At 44.2% G+C, this 23,165-nt stretch overlaps 5 protein-coding genes across 5 annotated transcripts; 2 read left to right on the top strand and 3 right to left on the bottom strand.

Annotated features, from left to right (window-relative positions):
- Positions 1 to 701: 701 nt before the first annotated feature.
- LOC133913715 (uncharacterized) lies at positions 702 to 3,622 on the top strand. The gene is made up of 4 exons (XM_062356933.1): positions 702 to 1,071; positions 1,188 to 1,370; positions 2,029 to 2,261; positions 3,012 to 3,622. The coding sequence occupies exons 1-4, from the start codon at positions 778 to 780 to the stop codon at positions 3,292 to 3,294; spliced, it is 993 nt and encodes a 330-aa protein (XP_062212917.1). The 5' UTR covers positions 702 to 777; the 3' UTR covers positions 3,295 to 3,622.
- A 1,404-nt stretch (positions 3,623 to 5,026) lies between these two features.
- Positions 5,027 to 7,751, bottom strand: LOC133913713 (probable acylpyruvase FAHD2, mitochondrial). Its single transcript, XM_062356932.1, has 8 exons — positions 7,539 to 7,751; positions 7,218 to 7,392; positions 6,842 to 6,894; positions 6,452 to 6,514; positions 6,156 to 6,206; positions 5,950 to 6,067; positions 5,732 to 5,869; positions 5,027 to 5,240 (listed from the first exon to the last, which is right to left on the bottom strand). Exons 1-7 carry the CDS (start codon positions 7,644 to 7,646, stop codon positions 5,754 to 5,756), a joined length of 684 nt encoding a protein of 227 aa, XP_062212916.1. The 5' UTR covers positions 7,647 to 7,751; the 3' UTR covers positions 5,027 to 5,240; positions 5,732 to 5,753.
- Positions 7,752 to 8,977: 1,226 nt separating this feature from the next.
- LOC133913710 (calreticulin-like) lies at positions 8,978 to 12,493 on the bottom strand. Its single transcript, XM_062356929.1, has 14 exons — positions 12,276 to 12,493; positions 11,727 to 11,834; positions 11,441 to 11,633; positions 11,101 to 11,359; positions 10,952 to 11,008; positions 10,652 to 10,699; positions 10,473 to 10,559; positions 10,323 to 10,380; positions 10,070 to 10,137; positions 9,891 to 9,986; positions 9,759 to 9,806; positions 9,569 to 9,607; positions 9,323 to 9,472; positions 8,978 to 9,219 (listed from the first exon to the last, which is right to left on the bottom strand). The coding sequence occupies exons 1-14, from the start codon at positions 12,388 to 12,390 to the stop codon at positions 9,208 to 9,210; spliced, it is 1,338 nt and encodes a 445-aa protein (XP_062212913.1). The 5' UTR covers positions 12,391 to 12,493; the 3' UTR covers positions 8,978 to 9,207.
- A 932-nt stretch (positions 12,494 to 13,425) lies between these two features.
- Positions 13,426 to 16,076, bottom strand: LOC133913712 (uncharacterized). The gene is made up of 4 exons (XM_062356931.1): positions 15,742 to 16,076; positions 14,431 to 14,486; positions 13,829 to 13,895; positions 13,426 to 13,748 (listed from the first exon to the last, which is right to left on the bottom strand). The coding sequence occupies exons 1-4, from the start codon at positions 15,904 to 15,906 to the stop codon at positions 13,668 to 13,670; spliced, it is 369 nt and encodes a 122-aa protein (XP_062212915.1). The 5' UTR covers positions 15,907 to 16,076; the 3' UTR covers positions 13,426 to 13,667.
- A 3,702-nt stretch (positions 16,077 to 19,778) lies between these two features.
- LOC133913711 (probable protein phosphatase 2C 36) lies at positions 19,779 to 22,840 on the top strand. Its single transcript, XM_062356930.1, has 4 exons — positions 19,779 to 20,304; positions 20,399 to 20,766; positions 20,849 to 21,085; positions 22,351 to 22,840. The coding sequence occupies exons 1-4, from the start codon at positions 19,986 to 19,988 to the stop codon at positions 22,561 to 22,563; spliced, it is 1,137 nt and encodes a 378-aa protein (XP_062212914.1). The 5' UTR covers positions 19,779 to 19,985; the 3' UTR covers positions 22,564 to 22,840.
- The last annotated feature ends 325 nt before the right edge of the window (positions 22,841 to 23,165 follow it).

Raw genomic sequence — 23,165 nt, 5'->3', positions numbered from 1 at the left:
CATAAGAGGTGCTCATGTGTTGGCGCAATGATCCATATTTTTGTGCCAACACACCGAGTGGACGAATGCGGCCAGAGAGGCGTACATCGGGCGTGCGACAACCTCAGGTAGGACGAACGAGAGGGAAGAGCAGCCCGGGCGCGGTGATGTTCCGACAAGACATGGACTCTGGGTGGGGTCAGTAAATGAAATAACGACCGCCAGGACTTTAAATGAAATATCGACACCCTAATACCCTATATACCCGTAGCTATTGGATAGGAGATTTGCAGTTAAGATTGACGTGTGTACTACTCTCTCCTGTCTAAAATAAGTGTAATTTTAGATATTGATACGGTCTCTAAAATATAACTTTATTTACTAATTTTTATTGTAATATATTAATAAAACATAGTAATAATATATTATTAAAAAATATATTTCAAAACAAATCTACCTATATCATTTTTAAATATGTAAACTTAATATATAAAACAATTTATAGTAAAAAAATTAAATAATTAATTATACGTAACTAAAACGACATTTATTTTAGATGCGAGCGAGTAGTTGCTAGCTCCTCAAGCCATTAGTATCAGACTGAAACTGATTAGCCGCGTAGACATGGGCCGTCTGATGAGCCCAGGATGGTTTCAGCTTGGCCCAACGATCCATTTGAGCCCATGTATCATCTGCTAGCCCAGTTGAAGTTGCCCACCTCAGCTCAATCTCACGCACCGGTCGCCGCTCTCCCCGTCAACTGCAGCACGGCCACGACACCGACGTTCCAGCGACGCCATGGCGGCGGTGAGGCACCGGCAGGTTGAGGCCAACGGCATCTCGATGCACGTCGCGGAGTCCGGCCCGGCGGGCCCCACCGCCCCCGCGGTGCTGTTCGTGCACGGCTTCCCGGAGCTGTGGTACTCGTGGCGCCACCAGATGGGGTACCTGGCGGCGCGGGGCTACCGCTGCGTCGCGCCCGACCTCCGCGGCTACGGGGGCACCACCGCGCCGCCGCTCCCGTCCTCCTACACCGTCTTCCACATCGTCGGGGACCTCGTCGCCCTCCTCGACGCCCTCCAGCTCCCGCAGGTACCCACGCGGGCGCCACGCGGCTTGATTTCCCTTCGCAACCCCCGGATTTTGTGAGATTTGTTGGGCTCGTGCGATTGCTCGGCCGTGATTGATGTGTTGGTTTTGCTGCCAAGGTGTTCGTGGTGGGGCACGACTGGGGCGCCATCGTGTCGTGGAACCTGTGCCTGCTGCGGCCGGATCGGGTGCGCGCGCTCGTCAACCTCAGCGTCGCCTTCATGCCCAGGCGCCCCGGCGTGAAGCCCGTCGAGTACTTCCGCAGCGTGTACGGCGACGACTACTACGTCTGCCGATTCCAGGTGAGCAGTTGCTTCTCCTATTGCTGTGCCACCTAATCAGTACAATCGAGGTATCAAATCTTGTTCGCTGCTGCAGATGGAAGGCGTCAGCAGATTAATTAGCAATTTTTCAGTTGGAGCATAGTTTTGGACGTGATTAGCATTTCTGCAGTTGGCATGCTTGCTGCTTATGTCTCCCCAATTAGGGATGTGATGACATCGGCCATTCGGCCGCCATTTGTTTTTGCAATATGGTTACTTGTGCAAAGAGGAACATCGATAAGATTCCTCAGTTGTGATCCAAACTCACAACTGTCAGAGTATCAGTGTATCACAAGGGCATGGGACTGTTGAGTTCGATTGGTTTCATTGTGAAAGTGAGTTGGATGGATCTATACTAGAGTAGTTCTCCAAAGAGTCCAAACAAAAGGTCAAAGGTGTTGCTGACATGTATGCTTCGTCTTAATGCATTACTGGCACAGATAAGCTGCTCATTTTTTCTCATGTGCTGAGTCGGTGCGTTGGAGTTACCTGTTAACTGATTTTCCAGAGGTTTACTTTAGTTTGTACCTATTTAAATTTGCTTCTTTGGTCTGTTCTTCAGTTGCAAGCAGTTCTCAAGTTTCAAAGAAGAGATACTGATTTCTAAAGCTCACCTTGGTGTCACATTGATTGGCAGGAACCTGGAGTTGAAGCAGAATTCACTGGTTTTGACTTGAAGAGGTTCTTCAAAATGGCATTGACTGTCCAAACCACAGGTTCTTCTGCTATGTCCCTTCAGAAAATGCGAGCAAACAATAAGCAAATAGCACTCCCTTCTTGGCTCTCCGAGGAAGATGTCAGTTACGTTGCAAGTGTGTATGCAAAAACTGGATTTGGTGGAGGAGTAAATTACTACCGCTGCTTAGACCTGTAAGTTTGCAACTATTTTAAATTTCATTAGTGTGAAGCCAATCATAATCTCCAGAATTAAAGCATGTCACATTTATCCTAAAAACTTGCTGCACATGGCGAACTCCTAAACCACATCTGTGTCACCTGTTTCCATATGTACTATAGTTTTGTATGCAACTCAACTCACTGGCCACACTAGAGAGATGCATAGAGCTTCTGATTGTGAAATACTGATACTAAAATTGTAATACTATTGAATTAAACATTGTGCTGTGTGTTTTGGATGTGTTCAACGGACTGTTTGTATAGATCATTGCTTGGATTAATCACTCTCCCCTATCATCCTGCTCCTGTCACAGCGCTGTAATCACAAATTGTAGAATTACCACATCCATGTTTGCAAGATGCTGGAACTTTCTAACAGCCTACATGAACTGCAGTTTAGTACGAAATTTTTGCAAGTTGTTGGAAACCAACATCATTGTTTGCAAGGTGCTGGAACTTTCTCTTCATTTTTTCCTAAATTAGGTTTTGAATATTGTTACCAAAAATATGAAACTCTGGTTTGAATAGCATTAGCCATAAAAGCAACTTTTGTCTGAACTATTAGTGATTTCCCTAAGTTGATTAGATTTCAGCCATTAAGGTATATTTTATCCTCACAGTCATACATTTTCAAAGGCTTGATAATCGCATCATCATCGGCTGCACGCTACATCATATGCATGTGTCAGAAAATAGTAACCTCTGACTGACACGCGTGGACAGGAACTGGGAACTGATGGCGCCATGGACAGGAGCACAAGTGACAGTGCCAACTAAATTTATTGTCGGGGACGGTGACCTGGCATACCATCACCCGGGAGTGAAGAGCTACATACACAAGGGTGGGCTCAAGAGGGATGTGCCTATGCTTGAGGAGGTGGTGGTAATCAAGGGCGCCGGGCACTTCATCCAGCAGGAAAGAGCGCAAGAAATCAGCGATCACATCTATGACTATATCAAGAAGTTCCAAACCGGTGCTTCGACACCAAAAGTTTCGAAACTGTGAGGTCGTTGCTTTCTGTACAGAAGTAAAAAAGACTGTACTTTTGCAGTGTTGCAGAGCACGGTTGTCGATTTCTGACGCACGTAGCATAATCATAACATGAAGATAGTTTTTTTTTTTTGAGAAAGTTGTGTGTGTGTGTGTGTGAGGGGGGGGGGGGGGATCTTTGTTCAACTGTCGCATTTTGTAAAAAGTTTATCGGATAATGCGTACATTGTGTAAAAATTTTATCGGATTTTATCGGAGAATGCATAGATTTTGTAAAATTTCATCTATGGCTTAACACGGTGCGGCCGGAAAGTGAAAAGCACTGGATACATGATTCAACCAAGCAATTGTCTAATTAACACCCATGCTATGCTCTAAGGTTGTATAGATATGCGTGTACCTAAGGCTGGAGGGGCGCGACCGTGGCCTTCCAACCAGGTGAGTCTGCAACTCTGCACGTCGTGGTCGACGCCGGCCGAGCAGGATCCTGGTCTCTCTGCATCCGTCTGCAACGGACCCAGGTCCAAGACAGCGCTGATCAGTTTCAGCGGCGCGCGGCTGCATCGGCCTCGCCGAGGAGAGGAGAGGAGCTCGCGGCATGCGGCTCCTGATGAGCTTCCAGCCGCAAGGTTCTCCGTTTCCTTCAAGTCTTGAGCCTTGACCATCCTCAACAAAAGCAGCTGCGTACTGCAGCACGACATGTCTGCTGAAAACACATATCGTTGTGCAATCGCCAAATCACCCAAAACAAGAAAAGCCAAACTGAATATGTTCAGAACTCTGAACATTTTGCCCTTTCGTTATCAATCTATGTAGTTGGACACACGAATTCATTGTGCGGCCAACAACATATATTGTGCGCAGTACTGCTCATCATTTGCTGTGGCTGTTGTTCGCCTCCACGAGCGACGAGAAGAATTAAACAGTTTTCGCGTACCAGTGTAGGCGTAGCGTTGCAGGACATGCGCGGCCAAGATTGGCGTCGAAAATTACAGAGCCATGTCCTTCTCCCCTTCCTCTCCGGACCGCCGTTCCCCTCGGCGATGTGTTGAGCTCAGGCGAGCCGTGGCCGCAGAGAAGCAGAATTGACTTCACTCCACCTTGTACTTGCAACAGGACTGCGGGATAATAGAGGCCGAACGCATTGGCGGAAAACCCGGCCGAATGCATTGGCGGTAATTGCCGGACTCCATGAACTCCCGCAAGCACGGCAGCCCGCTGAGGTCGCTGGCGCCTGGTGCCTCGAGGTGTTCGACGACGTCTGCCTTCCTCTTGCGGCCCGACGACGCCGAGGTGAAGGGAAACGGCACGTCCGAGCCAGGCCCCCAAGGCGACTTGTACACCTTGCAGAGGACGGTGTTGCCGCCGCAGTTCTCTTCTGAGATGCCGTACTCGACCATCAGGCAGCCTGGCTTGACGAACCCTGACGCCGTCCTCTCGTGGTACGAGAACTTCCAATTGGCAGGCGGCTCGGAGGCCACCGGCCCCCGGGTGGACGAATGCGGCCGCAGATATGCTCGCCGTGCTACTGCGTACATCGGGCGTGCGATGTAGCTACTGCGTACATCCTAAAGATCGGCGAGGAGCTCCGACCGATCAGCTCCATCATGCGCTCGAAGCCTTGAGCTCGTTTTATTTGTATACATCGGCAGTACACTTGGAAGCTGTTTGTTTTAGTGCCGCTGCAGTTTTCTCACAGCAGAGCAGAATAGAAACAGAGGATCTGGCTACGAAAACGTAGCACACCTTTGGTTAAAAAATATTATTTATTGCAGAAAGAGAGAGCTTACAACTCCATCAACGGGGAGAAAAATACACGAGGCAACAAGTTCACAGAGTCATAGCTAGTCTGCCCAATCCCAACATAAATAAACCATATCATAGAAACAAGAAGGCTCAAGAACGATCTGCAGTTGCTCCAGGAAAGCGATTCATTGTTGAGGACTGCGCTCTGTATTCACCTGCAGACAGCACGAGTCAAAAGTAATAAAGCGCCAAATACCTGATAGGCATCAATACTTACTATTGAGATTGTTAAGACCATGATAAGTCAACCAACAAGCACATCTTTTAGTCACACAGATGGAAACAGTACTTCAAATAATTCAGGTTTTGATTGTTAATGTATATGTGAAAATATGCAATAGGACAACTGAGTTTTGGCACAGTTTAGCCCATTGGGTCAGATTGGAATACATTTTGAGATATTCCTCAAACATGAATGTGATGCCCTTATGTGTACCGTATGTATCAACCTTGCTACAGGTGGAACAAGAGTTCTATGCCAAATAAAGTTCACTTTTATGAAATCAATAGTCTGAAATATTTTTTAGTCACACCAAAATAAAAGCATGCAACCTTGATATCTTATGATATTGTATAAAAAAAATCAAGTCCAGCACCACACACACACACACACATAACTGATATGCTCCTAATAGATGTTGCTTACCTTCAGTCTCTTGATTCTTGCATCAGGTAGAAAATGACCGGCTGCGCCTCTGAACATCAAACTCGACATCAATAAGGTCAGTTATACCAGCTTTGATCTTCTGACCTACTCGGACAGGACCTACACCCTCAGGGGTGCCTGAAGAGGAACAAATGAATAACCCACAAAAAGATCTCTGATGCGTGAAAACAAGCTGAGCATAGAAAAAATGTCACTACCTGTTAGTATCACATCACCCTCCATTAATGTCATGATGGAACTGATATAACTGATTAGAAAAGGAATCTTGAATATCATGTCACTTGTTGATCCCTTCTGCCTTAGTTCATCATCTACCTGGATATGATTGGTTGTCAATCATACACCATATGCTCTGTCACTTCAGGCAGCAATAAATAGATTCACTATATATTTGCACAATTACCTTTAGCCAGAGCTCTAGATCATCGGGATTAGTGACAGCCGATTTTGGAACCTGTTTGATCGAGAAATTGTTGTCAATGGAAGTCAAGACATAGCCTATCATACTGAAGGGATTACATATTTCATGTTACTAGAATGTCATGACTGTAAAGAACATGGAAACCACAATCACGCAACAAACATGAGGTGTCTCTATCCACCAATGCATTTGCAAAAGGCGAACACAAATAAAAAAATGTCCTGAGCCACCAATTACAACTGAATTCATAGAGCACACAAAGAAAAACCATTGCTTACCACTGCACTAATTGGAGTGAAAGTGTCCTGTCCTTTAGCCAAAGTCCATGGAAGACCTGCAGACTGCAAATTCTGACGGTTAATGAGTACAAGAAAGTAAAAGGTAGAGATTGTGAGTTTACTTCATAAGAACAAAAGTTCTAAATTTTGTACACAGAAATATTTTGAAAAAACCTTATGTGACATGAAATATATTGGACAAATGAAGATACTAAGTAGCTCAACTATAATTTTTTTTGGAAAAAAAAAGAGCAACACATGAGACTAAGATGTGATGCTTGTATTATCTTTTAAGTTTTAACAACCACCAGGGATGGCAGATGATAGTACAACAACAATAATAGAACAAGTAGTACAAGACTCAGAAAAACTACAGATAGTAGCCCTCACCTTAGCAGCGGATTGAAGATCCCTTGCTGTCATGTCCAAAGCAAGTGCATAACCTGGAAAATCCAACGATGTAAGCAGTTATCTCATATTTAGTTTCTCACTGCTGAAAAAGAACATAAAACTTTTTAATGACTCGTAACATTGATGCGTGCTCTATATTAACAACCATGATCATTATTGTTTTCACATTATCTTTTTAGTTGAATCTTGTGGGTTTCATCTCTAGCCTACCCTAATTTGATTGGGACAAAGGCTGCTGTTGCTGTTGTATGCAATTACATTATTTTCCTCCATGAGAATGTAAAGCCTTCTTATCGCACCAGTATTCAACTGGAAATTGTCTCGGATCACTTGTTGTGACGCATTCCTCAATTACCTCCGACGAAGTCCATGGCGGATGCCTCGGGGACGTCGCGCGCGCGCCGGGAGATGACGACAGCGAGCTCGACCTCGTGGTGCAGCGACTCGAGCGGCTCGGGCACCTCGACGGCGGCGGTGGCCACGCCGGCGTGGAGGAACGACGAGGTCGGCTTCAGGAACAGCACGGGCTCCTGCGAGCAACAGAACAACACGGGCAACGCCGCAAGATACGATCAGAGGCCGCTCTGGAAGAAGCGTGCAGAGGGCGGGCGCGACGGGAGTCGGAGCTCGGCAGTGTTTTGGGATCGGAGACGCGGATCGAAGGGCGGGCGCAGACCTTGGGGACAGGGTTGCCGAGCTCCTTGGCGTGGGCGATGTAGTTTCGCCCGACGCCCACGATCTTCGTGCTCGCCGCGAGGAGCCTCTGCGCTGCCGCCGCCGCCATGGCCGGCAGAGTCGCGGCTTGCGAGTTGGTGGAGAAGTCGAGAAGGCGGAGGTGACGGGGAAGCAAACGATTTCCTGACTGACGACTGGCTTGGCTACTGCGCTGCGACTGATGAATGGGCTTATCGATTCGTGCTGTTTGGGCTGTTGCATAGCCAGGGCCCAGTTTGAGGCGCCATTGGCCCTGGCCCTTTTACTTAATCTAGTAAGTTAACCTAGATCAACACATGTTCTTAATTGGAAAAGTTTATTAGTAAAAATCATGTTACTGGTACGTAATCCTGCAGGTTACCGGACTGTTAATTTGTCAAAATTTAAATAAAGCTCGTGGGATTTTGTCACGTTGCATGCTGAAAGAGAAAATGTTTCTGGTTGATGGACTTGTGCTGCTGTCTAATTAGTTAACACAGCTTGAGAACCAAGCATCGGCTTAGAACCTGTTTGTTTTAGCTGGAGATTCTAAAAAGTAGTTTATAGAAGCTGGATTGTAAAAAGCTGGATTGTAAAAGGCTGGATTGTGAAAAGCTTTTAGATTGTAGATTCTAAAAAAACTTTGATGGACAGTTTAGTAAAATGGACTTTCACAATCTATCAAAAACTAAGAAAAATTAGCTTCTCAGATTCCCACAATCCAACCAGCAGATTTTAAAAAACTATAACCAAAAGCTGTCTGTTTGTTTCAGCTTCGGATTGTAAAAGCTGAAAGCCACAATCCGTAGCTGAAACAAACAGGCCCTTAGATGGGTAGTGACCTAGTGTTGTAGTGGAGGTAATTGTATCTCTATTTATTAGGAATTAAATCTTAGTTTTATTTATTTTGTTGTCTCATTAAAATGAAATTTTCTTTCAGTGTTAGATACAGAAAAACGTATATGTTAACTTCGTCAATCTTCAAGCTCCGTATATCTAATCTTTAATAAGTATGGTGTAAGCACGTACGTATAGTGATGCTATTTGTATAATACATATATAAATTGTATTGATGTTTCTAGAATATTAGTTAACATAATCTATCAAGACGAGTTTGGCGGTATTTTATCGAGGAGATACGTAGCCGATCAGGCCGAAACAAGAGAGCTCTGCAGGCCTGCAAATTCTAGCGATTGTTCTCTCTAGCCGTTGCATAACATTACGAGTCAGTCTAGAACAGAACGACACAACCAACCGGCGCCCGTCTGGCAAGATATTCAACGCTCGAGGAATGAAACAAAGCATATGGGGCTACATGGTAGTGGCCAGGATAAACAAGACCCAATCACCGGCGGTACCCAACAAAAACGGCGACGATTTCTACCACGATGCGAATAAGAATATAAGATGATGAGCAAAGGATGCCATATGCCGATGCGAGATATTCCTCCCATCAGGGGAAAAGGACGCTACAATGGCCGAATCTGCATTACTATGTTTTTCTTTCGGCAATGTTGTACATGCCATACCATGTCGAAACGCATGGCCTTCTTCTAATGCGATGTGATTGGTAACTGACTCTGTAAGTGCTAGCTCCAACTGAAACCAACAGAAGAAAAAACAGCCTGCCTCTGCCTCTTCATCCGCGCCCTCTAGAGCTCATCCTGCACACGCGTAAACAGGGTGGGAACGTTAAAAGCGAAAGAAAATGCAGTGGAGAGAAATCGGTTAATCAGAGACGGTAACGTTAGTTGGAAGCTAGCGCACATGTTTCTTCTCCTCAGCAGAAGCATCCTTGCTGTCTTCCGGTTTCTCATCAGCATCGACCTTGCCGTCCTCTGGTTTCTCATCAGCAGAGTCCTTGGCGGCCTCAGCGGTCTTATCAGCCTTGTCATCGTCGGCATCATCCTCATCCTCCTGCCATGCATAAGAAAATGCCGTTTGGCGTTTAGAAATTATCGGCAGGTACCTAGATGAAACACTTGAGTACAAACAAATCAGGCCGGAAGTTACATCTGCGTCGTCTTCGTCGTCTTTAGTGTTTGCAGATTCCTGGCAAGGAGATGCCTTGACAAGTTAGTGCCGAACTAAATACAGTTGATCTTGTTGCATCAGAGAGGGCTATGCATCAGCAAACTAGCACTGCCTCTAACCAGAACAATGATGGCGTTGCACAGAAAATTGAGTGCATAATTCTACATACCTCCTCAAGCCTCTTTTTCTCAGCCTCGTCGAAGGCAGACTTCTCAGCCTGCAACAAATCATGACTTAATTCTGTGCAACCAGACAATAGAACAAAACAAAATAGTAACCCTATATAGTGAAGACAACATACATCTTTGTGCTTGCCCCAAGTCTCCTCTGCAAACTTCTTGGCATACTCAGGGTCATCAGTGATCAGAATGTTGTCGAACAAAGTTCCCGATTTAACCTAGTGAGAGAGAAAATGAAATTTTGAGGCAATCAGAAAAGATAACTTATGAACTCATTATATTCATGGAGTACAGCACTGACCTGCCACAGCTCAATGCCAATGTGCTTTAAACTGTCAAAAGCATAGATGTAAGGATCGTCCTTGTAGTCTGTAGTTGTACACATCAAGAAATAAATTCACATGAGCTTTCATATTAAGAAGAAAAATGTGAAACGGACAGCAGGGTTAGCCTCAGGTGAAATTGGTGCGTCCGGTTCGAACCCGGGCGGTCATCCCCTCTATTGGAAGCACTAACCAACTGAGCTGCTGCTCAAAAGTAAAAGGTAAATATACCTGGGTTGTCAATCAAAGGTGCCTTCCACTTGCCCTTGTAGTCAGGGTTCTTAATTTTCTGAATCACGCAAAATTAACTCATGTCAGCAATTGTATCGTGATGCATTGCAGCTTGTCTAGCATAATTAAGCCACCTAGTCATGTTCAGACCTTTTGCTTCCATGGTCCTTTGTACTCGGGGTTTGGAATGGTTGGGGCTGTCCATTCACCATCTTCCTCATCATCCCAATCCTCTGGCTGCAACAGGTTTTAACGAATGTGAAACTGAATATTGATTGATGATTTGATAACAGGTGAAGGGTATAGTATGGAATGAGCAAAATATGCACCTTCTTTGCATCAGGGTCAGGAATTTCCTTGGGAATATCATCATAACCCTGCAAAGAACAATCTAAGTCAGACACCACCAGTGATAAAGATCACTGACAAAAGGCAGTTCATAATATTACAATGTAGACTTACACTGTCCTATTAGTAAATGGTAATTTTACATTAAAGCTTCGTGGGTTACAAAATGTAATGGAGCAAATATAACGCAAACTTTCATGCCAAAAGCTCATTAAAGAGAAATTTGTCAAAAAAAAATACTGACAAAGCATCTAAAGGTGTAGCAGTAAAGGAAAAGATACCTCTGGCTTCTTGTCCACAGGATCAGGAATGTATTCCTTGTCATCCCAGTCTTCTGGCTGCAACCATTAGCGTGCTACATTAGCACTTTTGTTTAAAGAGCACAACCAGTTTTATTCAGCAGAGACAGGAATCATTCTCAAAACATTACCTTCTTGGCTTCAGGGTCTTTGATCTTCTTTGGAGGAAGAATATCCCAATCATCATAGATACTGCCAGATTGCTTCTCAGTATTATCAATAAGAATGTTGTACGTGGCATCAGGACGGATGATCAGAGTGTACACATGTGTCAGTTGATCGGTCTCGCATGGCACCTCCTTCTTGATCAAATGGTTCTTGCCGCTCTTCGTAAGGATAGCGTGGACCTTCTTGGTGGCATACCCACAGATATCCGGCCCGAACATGATGCTGCAAGTCAAAATTACAGACAAGTTGTGATCAGTCAAGCAGTCCAAGATATTATAGAGAGAGATGGTGACTAATCATCACCTGTACGGGGTCTCGCCACCAAACTTCTTCTGGTCGACATCACCACCGAGCAGTTTCACGTACCCACCGCCGCAGTCGAGCTTCTGCTCGTGCTTCACCGAGAACTGCAGCACCAGGGTTTTGTCCTTGTTGCTAAACTCGGTGTACTGCGCCGAGATGGCATAAAACCTGTAGTCTTCAGAGGTCTGGATGCCTGCTCCCCCAATAAAAAAAATCGTTGTAAATTAGCACGAGCCGAACAGAGCAAACAGAAATCAGCAGTGAGGCTGTGGATATGCCTCATCACCTTTGTCGTCGGCATCTCCGTTCCATTTGCCGGACGTGTGGTTCCACTCGCCGGCCGTGTTGTCTTCCTTCTTCCATTCAGACTTGACCCACCGATCCTCCCACCCATCTGTTGCAAGTTACACGCAATTCAGCCAAAATTCTCGGAAGACAGCTAGCAGATCGTAACAAGTCGACCACAAAGGGTGAAAAATTGAACTCATAAACCCTAAACCGGCACGGGCACGGGCTGATCCATGCATGGCAACTAAAAAACACTGTGGAATATATACAAACAGAATGCACAAGGAACACAGTCGAAACCGCGAGATCACGAGAGAAAACATGGGCGGATCGACGAGTTCGACTCGAGATTCCTCTCGTCAAAACAAAGGGCGCGCGCTAGACTCCAAGAACGCCGAGTCGCCGACGCGCCTCCAAAACAACGAGGAACACCGAGACCTCCAAAACTGAAACGGCCGCATTGCTCCACTAACCAACGAACAATTGAAACGCATTGGTCCACTAAATCTAGGGAAGACTGCTAGACGGGCGAGATCCGGGTGTTTACCGTCAAACTTCTCCTGGAAGAAGACCTCGCCGGCAACGGCGGCGACGGACGCGAGAGCGATCAGGGCCGCGACGGCGGCCGCGGCGGAGGACGACGACCTCTCGAGGACCGCCATCAACTGCGACGGCGAGCGTGTACCCACCACTATACCCGGAAGCTTCTAGAACCTTCCGCTGATTCTCCTGACCGAAAACCTCCTGGTGGTGGATAGCGAGCGCGAAATGCACCGCGCTTAATAAAGAGCGGGACGGTGGGCTGCCGTCACCTCCGGTGAGTTTACCGGCGGGCGAGTCGTTTGGCTGACGGCTGGGGCCAGGGTTGGTGACGAGACTCGCGGTATACACGTGTGCTTGTGTGGCCCACCACGGCTGCCAATACTGCTCCCCTGGAACCGGCTGGGCCAGTGGAAAGGCGTCGCGTGGCAAAAGCGACGTGTTTCCCTGCCACCATGAGCGAGTTATCGCTCCCCAGTGATAATAATAAGGGAAGGTCTCCCTGCGGTTGGGTCCCGCTACGAGTCGGACCCACATGTCAGGCAGCACCGTACGTCGGATCTTCCTCATTACGCATTTACGGTAAGAGCAAAAAACTATTTCTGCCTCTAAAAAAACTATTTTTGGCCTCTCAAACAAAAAAAATTCCGCACATCAGTTTAATTGCTCTTAGCAAAATTTCTCGATCAATTACATATTAATTCGTCGGTCTATGCAAAAATGTAATGCGCAAACTGTATGCAAGTCAGTTCCACAGTGAGAGCATAGACTTTGACACCCTCTCCCTGGTTCCAGAAGTATAACATGTTTCAAACAGCCACACAGAAGTCTAATGCAGGTCGCAGCTCCTTGACCAAGACGATGCCACTAGTACAAGTAACAACTGTGCAAGTCAGTAGGTCCGGACGCAATTTGCCATGTTTCTTACCTTTGAAGACACTTCACCTTGTTATAATTCGGCAGGAAACAAATTTTCTTCAACCAATGCAGACTTCCTGTCTTGGAAAACCCATCCGCAAGTCTTTATGATTGTTTTTCAGGGAAAAAAGCTTTTGTGATTCTCAGATATTTTCCTGCTCACTTCATACACATTTCCGGATATCCGTGGACAAAGAACATCTGGAATTCTGGATCGCCAACAGAACAAGACATCTAAAGCAGGCACGGGAAAATCTCGAATAAATAACAACGGACTCCTGGGTAAACCTTCAGTTTTTTAGAGGAGAATAGCAGGGACCAGTTCACAAACATGTTGGAAAGAGAGGTTTTGCATGGATGACAAGTATGATCGTTTCATTGCGGTACAAAAAGATTCCCGAAACAGGTATAGGAAAGTAGAGCTGCTTCACATTGTACGGACTGAAGGAAATCATCTGAATGCTGGCGATTCGTGTCAGAATTAGCGAAGCAAGAACCTGATCGCAGCTACAGCATCACCTTTGTGCTCTCGGAGTGTTCTCTCTGCAATCTTCTTGTCCAACTGCACAAACAGATATACTTGTTAACAGGATTTTACAACAACAAAAAAATTATCTGTCAATGAGAATATAGGGTGGGCACCTCAAGCTCATTAGCAATAATTTCAACATCAGTAGGATTGATCTTGACAGAAGCTAATTCTTTCTCCCTGTTGAAAGAGCAAACACATGCCATTTATGTTGTAATTGTCATATGGCTTGTAAATTAAACCTTCAGGAAAGAAGAATATACTCATTTATCTTGCAATGAAAATGATCGATTATTTCTACAGCCAGTGTTTTTGTTTCACATAGGAGTTCATATAGCTCAAAAGAATAAAATTATGGCATATCCACAAACTGCAAGAAAATCGAAGTGCTGCAAACCCTAATGCACAAACTACCAAAAAGAGGGAAAAAATTAAGGCCAAGTCATTGACCCTTTTCCCTAGGCTTTCACATTTGGGCTTCCTACTGAAGATGAAAATCATAGAGCAAAGATATATTCAAATTACACTTTAATATGCATCATTTGTGGTTATCCAGCTCAATTAAGATCTTGGAGAGTGTGTTTTCATTCTGTACTGTAATATAATCAGTAATTAACTCCCACAAAAGTGCAACGCTATAGAAACTACCATGAGTGAAGGTGTTAGAACTTCTATTAATAACCCAATAACAGTTGTGGATATTGTATATGCTAACCTCAGTCTCATGGCATTCCAATCGGCTTCTTTAGATGAAGCAAGAGCTGCCATGGCCTGCAAAATACAGAAAAACATGTCAACTACACCAACATATTTTTAAACACAACTCAATCACACATAACGTTTCTCAGTGACTCTACATTTTACTTCTGCTTTCCCGGTATCAATGATTTTAGCGTTGAGTTTCCATATAACAAATCCCTCCAATTGTGCTAGGAAGTTTCCCTCAAGGGGTTTGTCTACATGATCCCTTCAAGACCATTACAATGGATAGATGAGACTAGAAGATGAATGTCAATCAACGGGTTGTCAAAAACAAAGAGAGAGAGAGAGAGAGAGAGAGAGAGAGAGAGAGAGAGAGAGAGAGAGAGAGAGAGAGATCTCGGATGCCACTTCGATTTTTCATTCAATACTTTTTTATAAAGTGCATATACATATCATTTTGGACACAGTACAGTCTACAAGAGGCTTTCTAAGACAGTATGTTGGGAAAGATTGTGTAAGTATAGTGTGACTACAAAAGGCCTTCTATACATCGCCAGAACTGAGAATACTGAATTTCATGTATTTTGGAGAAAACTTCTGGAAAATTACAGTCAGATTGTCAATATTACAAATATCTTAGTGCTTAAGGTAGACATTACTCAGATATTAGTAGCAACTAACAGAACTAAACTGGCACAGTCTTTCTAACTTATCATGTGAAAGATAAACGGATATACACTAATGCAGTATCTTCAAAAACTTTTTTATGAAAGTTAGCATAGACAGACATGCAAACAGAACTTCCTCAGTAACATCCTGGTACAATCAACCTTCCAAAATCATGAGATATGCTTTCATATGTAGAAAATGTAAACTCAGAAGTTAGGCGTCCTACTGATGTGATATCTTCTGATTATGGTGGACTCGGGACTACAAGTGTACAACAGCAAAAATACTAATAAGATATTTTTCACTGAACAGCATGAAGGGGTGTTTAGTTGATGTATCGGTATCAGATAAGTTTAGTTACATAGGAGTCACCTTAGTTGATTTATCAGGATTCAGGTAATCTTTCTATGAGAACTTATGCTGAAGAACGTCACCTCAGAAAAGTAGGCAAATGGCACAAAATCAAGCCCTGTGAGCAATATTCTACAACTACTTACGCATGATGGATCTACGAAAAGTCCAAATCCTCTCAGCCAGTCGCTCCAATTGCTTAATAACGAACTGATTACCAATCCACGCCTGTTCCTTAATAGTGATACAACGAAGAGGGCGGATCGATAGGGGGGGGGGGGTGTTGGAGTTAACCAGGACTTACGGATTGGACTCGGGAGGAGTCGAGCTGCCGGTCCTCGACGCGGTCGGTGAGCTTGTCCAGCGCCTTGCTCTGCTGCTGCAGGTCCTTGGAGTCCACCGCCGCCTCGCCCTCGGCGGCTCCGCCCCCAGCCGCCGCGGCCGCCTTCTCGTCTCCCGCCGCACCCATCGCGTATGCCGACCTCTCTCGCGCTGCCTAAACCCTAGCCCGGGATCCCTCTCTCTCCGTGGATGTGTCCAACTGACGAGCTGGTTTGTGCGTTTGTTGCGCGCAGACGGGGCCTATAGATTCGTGTCACTGCCTGGGCTGGGATGGCCTGGCGTGCGAGAGAACTGTGTGCTTCCTGGTCTGAACGTTCAACCGTGCAAGGTTTCTTTTGCTACTTCACGACAGGTTTTTGAAATTATGGATATGTTCGGGAGGTTCTGGCTCCTAGATTTTTACAAAGTACGGAGTTTGTACCTTAAAATTAAAAGGTTTGAACCCCTATTTTTTAAGTTAAAATAGAAATAAAATATCTCATCTAAATATCTTAAATCCCACTCTACCTTAACTATGGTTCTAAGAATTCTTAGAATTTAATATTCTTAACTTTAAAATTTTATGAAGCTCGAATTATAGGTATATCAAAAATATTTAGATGAGCTATTTTAATTCTATTCTAAACTAAAAATATAGACTTAAACCACTTTATTTTGATCAACAATATCAAATTTTGATAAGCTTTACCAAATAGGATCTATATTTTTGTACGGGACATCTGGAAAAGTTTTCCGTGATACAATTTGTGGCTAATCGATGTGTTAGACTGGTCAACTATGATTCTAACTTGTAAGTACGACAATGTACCTTCTTGGCCGTTGGTCTTCACATAAAAATAATGTGAATGCCATTTCTTATTCAAAAGCAAATTGTTTTCTCTCTGGTCATCCTTCTAGTACCGAGCATAAAATCAAATAAGAAGCTAGCGTACCTTAATGTAGTGTTCTAGCATGCATTTTATCGAGGATTGGCCCGCAAATTAAATAAGGGCCATGCAGTTGGAGGTTTTCAGAAGAAGCAAAAAAAGCAAGACAACTCGAGGAATTGAGGAGGTGTGGAAATATTTGTTAGTCTACCATTGGTTCGTTGGTATATGGTAGCAAGTGGTTCTCAGATAATAAGCATCGAGGCTATTGGCGTTATTGATATATACTAAGTACCAACAAACAAAATTTTCAAGTTGAGTTAAAAAGTATATCAACAAATAAAATGATACTATGAGAAAAAAAAACAGAATAATCTGGTCCACCCTTTTAATCTTTTAAGTATGATGCACCGAATTATCCACATCAGACTTCTGATGCACAAATGCATCTGTGAAAATGTGATAAATTAAGTTAAAATGTGTCTTAGTTTACTTGTGATGAGTGATTGATATTGATATTTATTTGGTTTGATAATTTTCTGTTTGCATGAACTTTGATGTGATTTAAATTGATTTAGGATTTTATTTGAGTATATTGATTATGGACTAACTGAAAATAGAGTTGGAGATATGTTTTTGCTTGTCTCATAATATGCATGTGATGTATACAACTTGATGGTCGACCATGAGATGATCGGGACCAAGCGAAGTACTTGGTACCGGACGATCAAATAGATCAGGCGGAGTCAAGGGTGACCGTAGCTGAACACGTGTAGGTCAAGCAAAGCATAGAAGACGGATGAATACGACATGTTTGGGTTTTTAAGCTTTCTTGCTCTTTTTAAAATTTTGGCTCGTCTTTGCCTCTCTTAGGGTTTTTGCAATATTTATTATACCAGTGATATATTTTTCTATTTCTCAACTTTTTGTCACTTGGATAAGCTTATCTTTTTTTAATTTTTTTAAACCAAAATCTTTGTGCTTTTAGGGTTATCAATGAATTCGTTAAAGGAAAGATTGAGAAACCAAGTTGAAATGTGCATTGGTTTATTTGTGATGAGTGATTGATATTGGTATTTCTTTGGTTTGATAATCTTTGATTTTGCATGAGTTTTGATGTGATTTGAATTGATTTGGGATTTCATCTGAGCATATTGATTATGGACTAACTGGAATTATATTTAGAGATATATGTTTATTTGTTTTATGATGTGTATGTGATGGATGCAATTTGGTGATTGATGGTGGGATGATCGGGGCCAAATGGAATACTTGGTGTCGAATGAGTAAGGAGATCAAACGAAGTCAAGAGTGATCCTAGTTGAACACGTGGAGGTCAAGCAAAATATGAGAGATGGATGAATACAGCATGTTGACAAAGTCAAGCGAAGGGGATGCCGGTGCAAGTGACAAGGCGACCCAAAGGATCAGAAGTGTGAGAGACTTGCCGACGTTCATGATCGCAAGACGGAGTATACACATCGACATCAAAGCGCTTGCTTAAGGTGTAAGTAAGTGAAGAGTCACGCTTTGAGAAGCGTGCTATTAATTTACGGTTTGGTCTCAAAATCGTAGGAGAATTGAAGGAATACGTGGTACCACCGTGAAGCTTGCGTCGAGACGAAGTTAAGTCGTGAAGGCGTCGTGACCGTCCAATGAATTAAAAAGAAAATGCACCAAAATACCTTAAATAGTAGGTAGTAGTACACTACAAAAGAGTAGTATTTTGGAAAAATGTTAGGAAACTTATAAATAGAGAGGTATGACTATGAGAGAAGATGAACCAGCTAATTTGAGCCTCTTTGTGCCATCCATGTGAGAGCTTTGTGCTAGGGTTTTAAGATGAGATTAAGATGAATGCTTAGCCTATGTATTATGTGAGAGTTTTGTGAAAAAAAATCTTTTAATTTGCCTAAAATAGTGACAATCTCTGCTGCAATAAAGTTTATTTTCTTCATGTTATTATACTCACATTCTTTTAGTTTTACTTTATTGGTTTCCTTATAAGTTTTTCGGTTTTTAAATTTGATTTTTGTTTTGATTTTTGGGCTAAAATTTTAGCACATTGTGAGGTCATTCTTCCTGTTACTAAAGGCATCATATATTTATATGATGAGATCTTAAATTCTCTTGCCTTTAGATAATCAATTTGAAGAGTTTTGTTGCTTGAAGTTTATCTTTTCTGGCTTATTTACAAGTTATGATCTTTCGAGTGCTAAGATACATGAATTGATCTTAAATGTAACATATGGTTTATATATCATTCGTGAAGTCGTGTTGTATCGATTTTTTTTTATTAAAACTTTTCTCTATTTTTATTTTTCTTGAGTTTTGAGGTGCGTTGAGTGATCCAAATAGGAGAAGCTCATCAATTTCACAAGAAATTTATTGAGACACCTATTCACCTTATCTATTTGCTAATCTCGTTCCTACAAAATGAAGTATTTAGAAATCAAAAGTATCTGGATAGCACTCATCGCTAACAGAGAAAAGTGAAAACCGAGGAAGTGTTCAACAGCAGGCTTCGAGCGTATTTGTAGAGTGCAAACACATGCAATGGGGACACCTGTGAGACCGTATGTGCATCAATGGCACGCCTAGTTGACCGCACGATATGCCTCGGCAGCGAGGCGACTTATTTAAAGCACGAAAAAAATTAAAAAAAAAATAGTCCGATACTATATTTTTAAGTGTATGTTTTTTTACGACTTCCTCAGCCATGTGATGGGCATTTGATGGAGTTATGCTTTTCTTCGTACTACTTCTCTCTTGCGCGCCTACTCTCATCATATCTCCCTCCTGTCCTTCTCCACTCGTCTCTACACAACACTCTCATTACCGAATCCGCCGACGCTATCCGCCATCACATTAATCCAACTCAATCAAATTGTCTTGATTTATCCTATCTATTCAATCATCCTCCATCTTCTGTGGCCAACGATGTCCCTACACCCACCTCCTCCCTGAGCCACCCGGTGACCTCCTTTTAAACCGGCAGCTGATAAATCGCCGTCAGAAAGCTATCGTCGCCAACCCTAAAACTCTTAACGATCGCCGTCGCGCGTTCACACTGTCGTAGCTTCTAAAATTCAGGCACATGGGATTTAGGACGTGTGAATTAAAAAAACGTCACTCCACCGAGCAGGTCGGGGGCAGGAGCGCACCGAACCCGACACGGCCTCGCCTTCCCCGTTCCATTCCGCTCCTATTCTTCTCGTACGCGGCCGATTGCGACCTCCTGTCCACCGAACCCGGCGCGCCCCCCTGCCCCCGCCCCCTGCGCCCGTTCGTCCTTCCTGCACCGCCTCGGGGACGCCCCGGTCGGCGATGTGGCGGGAGCATGCTGGGCCCGCTCCTCAGACTCCTCTCGGCGTGCGGCGGGGTCTGGCCCACCTCGCCGGCCCCCGGCGGCACCGCCGTCTCGGGGGACGCCTCCTCCAACTCTGAGGGCCGTGACGGCCTCCTCTGGTGGCGCGACCTCGCGCGCTGCCACGCGGGCGACGTCTCCGTCGCCGTCGCCCAGGCCAACCAGGTGCTCGAGGACCAGTGCCGCCTCGAGTCCGCCCCTCCCCTCGGCACCGTCGTCGGCGTATTCGACGGCCACGCCGGCCCCGACGCCGCCCGCTTCGCCTGCGACCACCTCTTCCCCAACCTCCGAGGTAATCAAAACCCGAATGCGATTCATGTCTTTATCTTCGGTAGCCGCAAGTAGCGGATGGCGTGATGCGGGTTGAGGCTTTGATCTGCGCGCAGAGGCGTCCTCCGGCCCGCAGGGCGTGACGGCGGAGGCCATCAGGGAGGCGTTCCTGGCCACGGAGGAAGGCTTTGTTGCGCTCGTGTCGCACCTGTGGGAGGCCCAGCCGGACATTGCCACGGTCGGGACGTGCTGCCTCGTCGGCGTCGTGCACCACAGGACCTTGTTCGTCGCCAATCTTGGTGATTCCCGGGCTGTTCTCGGGAGGAAGGTGGGTCGCACAGGGCAGATTGCCGCGGAGCAGTTGTCCAGTGAGCACAATGCCAGTGAGGAGGCTGTCAGGAATGAGCTCATGGTTCAGCACCCCAATGATCCGCAGATTGTTGCGGTCAAGCATGGGGTCTGGAGAGTGAAGGGCATCATACAGGTTGGTCTTATCTGAATCCCTGGTTTCATGTTGCTGAAATTGGAGACTTGACTGTCCAGTGCTTATATAACGGGTGGTGCAGGTGTCGAGATCAATAGGTGATGTATACCTGAAACATGCGCGGTATAACACAGAGAGGATCAAACCGAAGTTCAGAGTCTCTGAATCATTCAGCAAACCTATATTGAGTGCCAACCCATCTATCATCTCCCACAATCTTCAACCAAATGATTGTTTCGTCATTTTCGCGTCAGATGGTTTATGGGAACACCTGAGTAATCAGGAAGCTGTTGAGATTGTTCACAACCATCAACGAGCTGTAAGCTTCCACATCTTTAACTTTCCCTCGTTCAACGTGTTTTTGTAATTCTCGTTTTATTTGGCTTTCTGCTGTCTAGTATGATGATTTAAAACAAACAGTTCGCAAAAATATTAATGGCCAGAACATCTAACATCACATATGTATGTTAACACTAAAATCCTTCAACCTCTCTACGCAACCTTTTTCACACGGTAATACTACTTTATTTGTACCAAGATTGTTGGTTTGCAGTTCAGTAGTACCAGGGAATTGTTGTTAAACCCCTGCCTAACCTATTTATTCTACCCATGGGACTAACTGTGGATTAAGATTATCAGCTGATGTTATCGATTCGGTATGCAATAATAATTTCATATGTTTGTGATTGACAACTCTTATAGCATTGCATTCACTTATAAGCAAAGGAGAATACAACTTTGCTCTATCGAAATCCAGACTGCACTATTTTGTCAGCATCAGCATGAATAGTTCACTTTGGCCAGCATTGTTGCTACAAGACTAGCAATTAATTCATTCTGGACATGTTGCTGGCACGTAACCTGTCTCCGGTGCCCACAGTTCTGCACCTGTTATGATCCCCATAGGGTCACATGCTGGCAACATTATACCCTTGATTGCTTTGCAGTTAGGATCATCCTATTACTGTAAAGAGCTTGAAGCATCTCAAGCGTATTTTTTCCCACTTATATAAATTAGTCATTTGGTATCTCCTTCGGGAGGGGGGGGGGGGGAGGTTAGCTGTGTCAACGGCGTACTGCCCTCCAGTAGCTGTAAGGAGAATTGAGGTCATGACATTTAGTGTATGATGATGCAAATGGTGTATTGGGTTATTTAGGTCTACAGTAGCTTGCATGGAAGGAATATCAGCTAATTTCAAGTACTGGGGATGTGGCAGCATGACTGAGGTCCATTTGGTCACTTTCTCATGTTATTTGTTGTGTGTAAATGTTTAGTCTGCTTACTCTTGATGACTCGCATGATTTCAATTTGCTGCCATGGCTGGACATGTTATTGCTGCATATACCAAACTATTAAGTAAATCTGTAGCATACAGTTGACAATTTTGACATGCTAGTTTACTGTGCTAGTCGTAATTTGCATCCTAGAATTTTGGTTCACTTGTCATAGATGCAAGGATTGAGTTGGCTTTCTTGGCTGTTGGTTAAACAGTTCAAATCTGCTTAAATATACAGCGAACTGCTTTTATTATTTTCTTGAACTAGAGTTGCTATTATTATGTTTGACACTATTTTCTTATTCAGGGAAGTGCAAGAAGACTCATAAAAGCAGCTCTCCAAGAAGCGGCACGGAAGCGTGAGATGCGTTACTCAGACCTTACAAAGATCGACAAGAAGGTCCGCAGGCATTTCCACGATGACATTACAGTCATCGTCTTATTTATAAATTATGACCTCTTAGTGAAAGGTGCTGCGCAAGTACAACCCCTCTCCATCAGATGCGCCCTAGATTATTGACAGTGAGCTAGTTCATCCACTGGTGTTCAGCTCCTATCAGCAGCAATCTCCACTCAGATGACATGATCAACCGGTTGTGAAAAGTGCACAACCTCCGGCAGCAGCTTTCTTTCGCTTTTCGTTTTTTGTTTTGCACATAAAATTGACAACTCGCTAAATTGCCAGTTTTCCCTACTGAAATGGTGTCGGATAAATGTGGGAATTCTTCAGTTTTGGAGATATATGCCTCGAGTTTGAGGGAAGGTCAATAAGGATTCTGTAACATCTGATTGATTCATTTCCTTGCTTACAAGCTAGTTCATTTTGTACGTAAGAATTATCAGCCTGTGTAACCACAGCTTCTGACGGTTCTGACTGAGACCCCATTTTAGTACTCCACAGCCATCATGTGCAGAAATTGTTTGACCCATGCTTCGGAGTTGGTACAAGTGCAAAGCTTATATGCACAATCCCTTCAACTAATCTGTGATCTGGGCCTCCAGTAGTTGCCAGGTCGATGATTCACCAGATATTATGTATGAATTATGGTTTATCTGATAATCTTTACGCTTGAAAACCCTGAAATTCCCATGTTCTAAACTGGCAATTAGAATTTAACTAGG

Source organism: Phragmites australis, chromosome 3 (genome assembly GCF_958298935.1).
Source record: "Phragmites australis chromosome 3, lpPhrAust1.1, whole genome shotgun sequence".
Lineage (NCBI taxonomy): Eukaryota > Viridiplantae > Streptophyta > Magnoliopsida > Poales > Poaceae > Phragmites > Phragmites australis.
Note: the sequence above shows the minus strand (reverse complement) of the source record. Positions and strands in the feature narration are given on the sequence as shown.